Source organism: Salmo trutta, chromosome 25, assembly GCF_901001165.1.
Source record: "Salmo trutta chromosome 25, fSalTru1.1, whole genome shotgun sequence".
Lineage (NCBI taxonomy): Eukaryota > Metazoa > Chordata > Actinopteri > Salmoniformes > Salmonidae > Salmo > Salmo trutta.
In genome coordinates this window covers 10,845,681-10,855,263 of record NC_042981.1, presented here as the reverse complement: position 1 = coordinate 10,855,263, position 9,583 = coordinate 10,845,681, and the positions used below count along the sequence as shown (strand labels likewise).

At 40.6% G+C, this 9,583-nt stretch overlaps 1 protein-coding gene across 4 annotated transcripts; it reads right to left on the bottom strand.

Annotated features, from left to right (window-relative positions):
• Positions 1-718: 718 nt before the first annotated feature.
• LOC115162006 (vacuolar protein 8) lies at positions 719-8,861 on the bottom strand. Of its 4 annotated transcripts, XM_029712904.1 has the most exons (14): positions 8,136-8,183; positions 7,840-7,884; positions 7,612-7,731; positions 7,428-7,547; positions 5,992-6,114; positions 5,530-5,612; positions 5,182-5,307; positions 4,844-4,889; positions 4,597-4,730; positions 4,264-4,392; positions 3,818-3,932; positions 3,604-3,738; positions 1,567-1,692; positions 719-1,340 (listed from the first exon to the last, which is right to left on the bottom strand). In XM_029712904.1, the coding sequence occupies exons 3-14, from the start codon at positions 7,667-7,669 to the stop codon at positions 1,219-1,221; spliced, it is 1,317 nt and encodes a 438-aa protein (XP_029568764.1). In that variant the 5' UTR covers positions 7,670-7,731; positions 7,840-7,884; positions 8,136-8,183; the 3' UTR covers positions 719-1,218. The 4 variants fall into 4 exon arrangements, with proteins under 4 accessions (XP_029568764.1, XP_029568761.1, XP_029568763.1 ...); XM_029712901.1 differs by lacking the exons at positions 7,840-7,884; positions 8,136-8,183 and adding an exon at positions 8,463-8,861; XM_029712903.1 differs by having other exon boundaries at positions 7,840-8,192.
• Between the last annotated feature and the right edge of the window lie 722 nt (positions 8,862-9,583).

Genomic DNA, 9,583 nt, shown 5'->3' with positions numbered 1-9,583 from the left:
CTGGGGTGAAGGTTCACCTTCCAACAGGACAACGACCCGAAGCACACAGCCAAGACAACCAGGATTGGTTTCGGGACAAGTCTCTGAATGTCCTTGAGTAGCCCAGCCAGAGCTCAGACTTGAACCTGATCGAACATCTCTGGAGAGACCTGAAAATAGCTGTGCAGCAACGCTCCCCATCCAACCTGACAGAGCTTGAGAAGATCTGTAGAGAAGAATGGGAGAAACTCCCCAAATACAGGTGTGCCAAGCTTGCAGCGTCATACCCAAGAAGACTAGAGGCTGTAATCGCTGCCAAAGGTACTTCAACAAAGTACTGAGTAAAGGGTCTGAATACTTACGTAAATGTGATCTTTAAAAAAAAAAAAAATGATACAATTGCAAAAATGTATAAAAAACATTTTTGCTTCGTCATTATGGGCTATTGTGTGTAGATTGATGAGGATAATTATTATTTTTTACCCATTTTAGCATAAGGCTGTAACGTAACAAAATGTGAAAAAGTCAATGGGTCTGAATACTTTCCAAACACGCTGTATAAATGCCGCATTCAGGTGCTAAGAAACGCTGAAATGTTCGACTTGCTAACTGCTTGAACACGGCACGTGTATAACTACAACCAGTTAGGAAGTCTGAAATGTAAAGTTTCCTAGTTCCGACTAGCACCTGAACGTGGCATTAAATAATGGTTTGTCAACTGTAAAAAGCATTCAATCTGTATAAAAATGTAAATATAATATACCTCTTTTCCCACTGTTTACAAGTGCAATATGGATGTAAATGCTTAGAACACAACGGTGTAATCACTCAGAAAATAAAAACGCCTTATCAACAACATTACAAACATAATCACGACACAGTAATCAGTGTCAGGTTCAAAGGTAATGGCAAGTCAGTTCAAACAGTGATATGCATGTCCCACATCTCAGTCCGTGTCCTGAAGCAGAGAGGTGTCAGTCCGTATCCTGAAGCAGAGAGGTGTCAGTCCGTGTCCTGAAGCAGAGAGGTGTCAGTCCGTGTCCTGAAGCAGAGAGGTGTCAGTCCGTGTCCTGAAGCAGAGAGGTGTCAGTCCGTCTCCTGAAGCAGAGAGGTGTCAGTCCGTCTCCTGAAGCAGAGAGGTGTCAGTCCGTGTCCTGAAGCAGAGAGGTGTCAGTCCGTGTCCTGAAGCAGAGAGGTGTCAGTCCGTGTCCTGAAGCAGAGAGCGCTCCAGTGGACAGGTCAGGAAGATGGAGGCATCTGAATCGCCTGCAGTAACTGCCTGGTCTGCTCCGTCTGTGCATGCACCCTTTTTAGCTGCTTCTCCAGCACACTACCACTCATCAGCACTGAAAACTCTCTGTCTGAAGAACAACATGACATAGCAGAGCAGAGCATTACATAGTATAACACAACAACAAGCCATTGACTATAACGGCATGTACCTGAGCTTATGTTAATGCGCTTTAGTTTATGTTTCTCAGGATAACTGACTAGAAAGTAGTGTTATTGACATTACCACATTTTTGTGCTTATTTTAGGCATAGACATCATGACTGGTTAAAGTGTTGTTACAAAACCATGACCAACCTTTCTTGAGGTTGCATAGAGTAACAATACTCAGCTGTTGGAATCGCACTTCCTGGTTCTTGAGGTACATTAGGAGATATTCAGAGATGGCAGCATAGTGTGGCGTCAGTAGTTGGATGACATGTTCTGTATGATATATGAGCAACAAGAAAAAAATGCATGTACAAATGTAGGATCTTAAATTTGACCTACAGTACCAGTCAAAAGTTTAGACACACCTACTCATTCAAGGGTGTTTCTTTATTTTTACTATTTTCTACATTGTAGAATAATAGTGAAGACATCAAAACTACATCAAAACTATGAAATAACACATTGATGACAGCTTTGCACACACTTGGCATTCTCTCAACCAGCTTCATGAGTTAGTCATGAGGAATGCATTTCAATTAAGAGGTGTAACTTGTTAAAAGTTAATTTGTGGAATTTCTTTCCTTCTTAGTGCGTCTGAGCCAAACAGTTGTGTTGTGACAAGGTAGGGGGGTATACAAAAAATAGCCCTATTTGGTAAAAGACCAAGTCCATATTATGGCAAGAACAGCTCAAATAAGCAAAGAGAAACGACAGACCATCATTACTTTAAGACATAAAGGTCAGTCAATGCAGAAATTTTCAAGAACTTTTAAAGTTTCTTCAAGTGCTGTCGCAAAAACCATCAAGCACTATGATGAAACTGGCTCTCACGAGGACGGCAACAGGAAAGAAAGACCCAGAGTTATCTCTGCTGCTACGTTCAAATAAATGCTTCACAGAGTTCAAGTAACAGACACATCTCAACATCAACTGTTCAGAGGAGACTGTGTGAAATCAGGATTTCATGGTCGAATTGCTGCAAAGAAACAACTACAAAAGGACACCAATAAGAAGAGACTTGCTTGGTCTAAGAAACATGAGCAATGGACATTAGACTGGTGGAAATCTGTCCTTTGGTTTGATGAGTCCAAATTTGAGGTTTTTGATTCTAACCGTCATGTCTTTGTGAGACACAGAGTAGGTGAATGGATGATCTCCACATGTGTGGTTCCCACCGTGAAGCATGGAGGAGGACATGAGATGGTGCTTTGCTGGTGACATTGTCAGTGATTTATTTAGAATTCAAGGCACACTTAACCAGCATGGCTACCACAGCATTCTTCAGCGATACGTCATCCCATCTGCTTTGCAGTTAGTGGGACTATCATTTGTTTTTCAACAGGACAATGACCCAACACACCTCCAGGCTGTGCACGGGCTAGTTGACCAACAAGGAGAGTGATGGAGTGCTGCATCAGATGACCTGGCATCCACAATCACCCGACCTCAACCCAATTGAGATGGTTTGGGATGACTTGGACCGCAGAGTGAAGGAAAAGCAGCCAACAAGTGTTCAGCATATGTGGGAACTCCTTCAAGACTGTTGGAAAAGCATTCCAGGTGAAGCTGGTTGAGAGGAGACAGAGCGAGAAAGACACAGAGCGAGAGAGCAAGAGAGCAAGAGAGAGAGTGTGCAAAGCTGTCATCAAGGCAAAGGGTGGCTACTTTGAAGAATTTTAAATATATTTTGATTTGTTTAACACTTTTTGGGTTACTACATGATTCCATATGTGTTATTTCATAGTTTTGATGTCTTCACTATTCTTCTACAATGTAGGAAATAGTAAAAATAAAGAAAAATCCTTGAATGAGTAGGTGTGTCTAAACTTTTGTCTGGTACTGTATATTGTAAAAGCAAAATAATCCTGCAGCAACAGGATTTGAACGTTTAGTCCATAATGTTGCTTGATCGGTGGTTCGGCTTTTAGCTGGCCAAAAGTAGGCAACATGAAAAGTGCAATACTGTTAATTAATATAACAGTGTGTGGATTTTCAGTGAATTTATGTACATCACAAAGCTCATCTGTATGAGCACACATGTCTTGCTGACAATCTTGCTGATACAGACAGTATAGCATTTAAGAGAAAATCTATTTATTATTGCAAGTATTACACTATCAATCATTGTGCTAGTCACAGATAAAATAAAGGGACTAGACAACAAACAAAATACATGCATATTACCATTCATCTTTAGTTTGCTGATGATGGAAGCAGACCTATAGGACAGCTCTAGATTGTCCATTTGTGCAGAGAACTTCACCAGGCTTGAAACATGTTCAGGAGTAATATTTGTGGCCAAATGAGACTGAAGTAAGTCTGAAAAGGAAAGAGAAAAGTTGTAATAGAGGTGAGGTGACATAGTTTAAACTGGTTTATGAATTGCTTGTATTCTCACCCCAGCTTGTCAGGTGATGTAAACAGGAAGTGACACACAGAACGGTCTCCTCTGAGGTCACACTGGACACAAGGGCCTTGAGAAGACCCGTTACACACTCGCTGTCCATAACAGCCTGTAGACAACACAAGGCTTGATCATCCCATGTCCACATGAATGAAAATGCATTTAAAATGGCTTCCAATAATCACTGCATTCATATGACATCACCAGGTCAGTGTCTCTATATTCATCTTAAAGGACCATTCTAGGTTTGATAAAGGTTAACATGTGACTGAGCATATAGATGGAAACCACATCTACATTCCAATGTCCATACTAGCAGACCAGTAAGAATGAAGCAATGTTATGGGCATGCATTCTACGTAATATGGTAGTGTGGACATTGGAACAGCGCCTCCTATTCTAGTGAGTGAATGAGTGAGCGACATGGCAGCCGTTATCACCTGCTGTCCCTCGCTGGTGCTGCTGAGGTTGGTGATGGTAACAACACTGTGGTTGATGATGGAGCTGGATCTGTGACAGAGGAGCAGCTGCCCTATCACCTGTACCAGGCCCTCATTCACCAGGCCCTCCTAGAGGGAAACAATGAATACGGATTGCTAACACCGATACAAATAACATCGATTGTAATCACCACCATCATTATATAATAGATAGAATCCTGTCAGATATGTCAAACCTGGGATTCGAACCAACAACTCTCACAGATACTAGCCCACCTCTCTAACCTTGAAGCTACAGCTGCGCCCATCAACATCTAGTTTAAAAAATCTCACTCTATTGGGTTGGTGTGTGGCTAGCTCAGACAGTAGTGCTATAGCAGACTCAGTCAGAGGGGGAGTAGCAGAGCACAGCAGGGCCTTCAGAGGCAACACACAGTTCAGGTACATCAGCTGCTCCTGGGTCACAACTACAAAACAAAGCACAACACTGCATCCAATCCACAAGGCTCTGTACAATCTGTGTTGAATATGTGCCTAAAACATTAACAGAGTGTGTTCTGTGGTTAAACGTTAGAATTACCATTCCCTGAAAGGATTTGGAGGCATCTGCAAGCTTGGGATGCATTCTGGAAATAAAATACAAACATTTGGGCTAAGGTTGAGTAAGAAAACATTTCATGACAGAATACATTTCAGTGTGAAAGTGTAACATCTGTTGGACATACTAGTAGATATTCATAGACTTCCAGGCATTGCGTTAACTCCAGTTAGCATTGGCTGGCGAAACTACCTCTAACTTCCTTCATACTGGACACAGAGACATACAAATGGTATCCATGACTTCATCTGACTCTGTGTGAGTAGATATGGGGCCTGAATGCCAAAATCTCGAAGTATCCCTTTAAGACCAACCATTACCTTCTGCACTGATGAGGACATGAGTGTCAGCAGAGACTTCAACAAAAAACGGTCTCCAATGCCCAACATTTTGGGATGATGGCCCGGGACAGTGGCTATATTGCTCAGGGCAGAGCAGCTGTAGAACTAAAATACAGACAGAATATCAGTCCAGTTCAGAGCACAATAGAGGTTCAGGCTGAAGACCACTGGGACAAAATAAGCACACGCTCGGTCATCATGCTATAACCGTACTATTGTTCTAAACAAATAACCACTAAAAAACTGCAGCACATAGATACTTTGATGTGGTTTTAAAACAGCAATATTTGGCTTGAGGGCAAGAGACAGTGACAGTGGATGTTTTACCTGGACCTCATAGTTGGAGGACTGCAACAGAAGTGCCAGTACAGGAATGGCTCCTTCTTGACATAACACTCCCATCGTCCTCTCTAAAAAGAAGAGCAATGAAGGCTAATGTAATGCAAGATTAATGGAAAGGCAAAAGAAGGCAGACAAAATAATGGTCAGATATGGAGATGTACAGTATGTCTAGGAATTAGTTATGAGGGTTATGTTGGGACCACATTAATAAATCCATCCATCTATCTATTCTTGATTGAACTCAATGGTTAAGTGACCCGCGTCACGTGTTTTGAAATGTCAGCAAACAATTAGATCACAGCCAACTAATGTGTCATTTGAACTCCACCCACTGTGGTCATATCAACACAGCAACAACGCAGAATGTGGCAGCAACCTGAGATGTGTGCATAGTGCAGGGTGTACAGTACATTATGTATTGGTGGACATAGTTCTGTGCAGACCTACCAGACTGTGTGAGGTTTAAAAGGGCACAGACTGCATTCTGTTGGACTCGGGGATCGTAAGACTTGGCTAAAACCAGTAGTGGAATCACCCCTTCAGCTGACACGATAGCTTCCCGGTTTGAGTCTAAATAAATGTGAGGCAATAACAACAAAAAAATACAGATTAAATGTCATGTCTAGTTTGGACAACAGAGTCATGTTAAGTTAGAATGGAAGGTTGAGTTAGAATAGAATGTTGGGTTAGAATAGAATGTTGGGTTAGAATAGAATGTTGGGTTAGAATAGAATGTTGGGTTAGAATAGAATGTTGGGTTAGAATAGAATGTTGGGTTAGAATAGAATGTTGGGTTAGAATGGAAGGTTGAGTTAGAATAGAAGGTTGAGTTAGAATAGAATGTTGGGTTAGAATAGAATGTTGGGTTAGAATAGAATGTTGGGTTAGAATAGAATGTTGGGTTAGAATAGAATGTTGGGTTAGAATAGAATGTTGGGTTAGAATAGAATGTTGGGTTAGAATAGAATGTTGGGTTAGAATAGAATGTTGGGTTAGAATAGAATGTTGGGTTAGAATAGAATGTTGGGTTAGAATGGAAGGTTGAGTTAGAATAGAAGGTTGAGTTAGAATAGAAGGTTGGGTTAGAATAGAATGTTGGGTTAGAATAGAATGTTGGGTTAGAATGGAAGGTTGAGTTAGAATAGAAGGTTGAGTTAGAATAGAATGTTGGGTTAGAATAGAATGTTGGGTTAGAATAGAATGTTGGGTTAGAATAGAATGTTGGGTTAGAATAGAATGTTGGGTTAGAATAGAATGTTGGGTTAGAATAGAATGTTGGGTTAGAATGGAAGGTTGAGTTAGAATAGAAGGTTGAGTTAGAATAGAAGGTTGGGTTAGAATAGAAGGTTGGGTTAGAATAGAATGTTGGGTTAGAATAGAATGTTGGGTTAGAATAGAATGTTGGGTTAGAATAGAATGTTGGGTTAGAATAGAATGTTGGGTTAGAATAGAATGTTGGGTTAGAATACATGGAACACGACGTCCCACATGTACCATGCCTTTCACCTTTCATTAACCAGCAAGAATGAAGCCGTGTACATCTTTCAGCAGGGATATCATACATGTTGTGCTTAGCTTCTTATCTGAGAGTAAATCAGTTTGCAGAGAAAGCAACTTTTGAGAAACCTGATCCAATCGATTGTAAACAAGAAATTCATTGACAATAGCACCAGCACTTTGTTGCACTAATGTTGTAATGTGTATGTCTTCGTGTGTAGTGGTGTTGTTATGTCTCAGCCAGCGACATCTAGTCACTGGCTGGGGATCAATAAAGTGTGTAGGTTGTCTTGTGTAGTGATGTTGTAATGTCTCAGCCAGTGACATCTACATTTCCTCTGGGGATCAATATAGTTCAAATCAAACGTAAACACTAGTCCACCAACCTGAGGAGGCCAGTGAGGCAATACATTGACAGGAGTTACACTGGACAGTGGGGTCCCCAGACTGGAGCATCTCTAGCAGGGGCATCAGCATCCCTGTCTCAATCACCTGCTCCTTACTCACTGGAAGACAATAGTAGTGTTAAACCTTGAGACAGTGCATGTGTGTGTGTCTGTGTGTACATACCTTTGTTCTTCACTAGCAGATGAACCAGAGACAGAGTGGTGATCCTCTGTACCTCCATATCATTAGAGAGCAGTAGGGCTGTGTATGGCTCCAGGAGAGCAACAGGTAGAGGATAATCCACTGCAACAAGACAGGACGAGAGGCAATCGTGTCACCAATCATGTTCCTTTATTTTCAACTACCTATGGAGAGTTATAGGCTGTACAGGATAGCTTTCTGCCTACAGACCTATTGGCTGCCTCCATGTAACAGGGGGAATCCATTGTTATCTTCCTGCCCTCATGGAAAACATTTGGTCAGACATTTTCATAATACTGGTCACTTCCATCACAAAGCATATAACTACAATAGAATAGATAAACTGATGGGAGACCTGTACTGCACAGCCACTACAAAACAGTAGACTATTACAATGAGATAGAACGTTTTCTAATAACAATCTGTCTGAAATATGAACATGACACAATAAGCTACTTAAAATGACACTTAAATACAGTACACTGACTGAGGTGTGTTTGACTGACCTGTAATAAATTAATGTTGACCGATGGAGGCTGCTAAGGGTCAGGACGGCTCATAATAATGTCTGGAACGGAGCAAATGGAATGACATCAAACACATGGAAATCACGTGTTTGATGTATTTTATACCATTCCACCTATTCTGCTCCAGCCATTATCACGAGCCGTCCTCCCTAATTAAAGTGCCACCAACCTCCTGTGATGCTGACCCATGATTTCCAGATGCTCCTATGTATTTAATGCCTGTAGACAATACTGGGTTGAGCAGTGTAGTTAAAACTTTGATTCGACTGGTGGGCACGACTACGCATCCATTTAGAATACCAATACCTGTGTCCAGGTGGTTCAGTAGTGCACGAGCAGCCTGTCTCTCGTGCTGCTCTGAGATATAGGATGCAACAGTTGCTCTCTTCCTCCGCAGACAGCTACATCTTGACAGGTTCTTTATACACTCCGTTATCTTCTGTACAAGTTCAGATGACAATCTCTTTACATAAGCAACGAAGTCCTTTAGCAGTTGTGCACACTTCTCACATATTCCGGTGGCCATCTCCAAAGCAAATTGAAATCAACATTCATTCACTATAGTAAAACATATATATTGTTAATATACAATTTATATAGGCTATATGTTACTTATTCGTTGAATTCCAGTAGCAGTGCTCAGGTGGTAGTTTCTTCGCAAGCCATGTATTTGCGTGTCTCAGGTGGAACAAAGAAAGACATGCACCTACCTGCCTGCCAAGGCATTAATTACCTGTAAAGTGAATGGAGAATTTAAGACGCCACGTGACATAATTGTTCTCGCCCAGTGGGCTGCATGGTCCTTTGTTTCATTCTGAGCATGTATATACAACGAAATATGATTAAACATTTCTTAAAATACAAAATTGTGAATACATAAAAGATAAATGCATATGAGTTTTGCTATTAATTCATTGCTTTTGAAAGTAGAGTTCTGCTGAGTAGATTCAGATATGGGTAATAATGACTGATGAAAACGTGTAATTTATGTTGAAATGTATGTATGTAAATGTTAAATTGTCTATTGTTTTTGTCTATATATGTTTTTGTTTGTTGTAAAATATACATAGATATACATATATATATACATATACACATATACATACAGAACACTTTAAAGCTTATATATATATATTACAACAACGAAACAAAAAATATATGTGCAATATCTTGGATTCTTTTCAAATGTAATCTCCAGGGAAACATTAAATCTGAAAAAGTGACATTGTTTTAAATGGTGAAATCAAATCAAAGACCACAACTGAAACGTCATCCACAATATTTCTTTCCTCGCTGTTGTTGTTTTGGAAACCATCGCAACGGAGCCGGTGTCGGGGGTCACAATAACACTCACGTATGGTGGCCAATGATATGTTTTACAGGTTGTCGATGTTAGTTTACATGTCCATTCACTTAAATAAACAATA

Bases quoted from the DNA above. Each gene is read 5' to 3' on its own strand.
- LOC115162006 (XM_029712901.1), bottom strand. From the start codon at position 8,682: ATGGCCACCGGAATATGTGAGAAGTGTGCACAACTGCTAAAGGACTTC. The intron at 4,393-4,596 runs GTGAGATTTTTT...GTTTCCCTCTAG, and splicing joins CCACACACCAACCCAATAGA to GAGGGCCTGGTGAATGAGGG. The intron at 1,693-3,603 runs GTAATATGCATG...TATATCATACAG, and splicing joins CAGCAAACTAAAGATGAATG to AACATGTCATCCAACTACTG.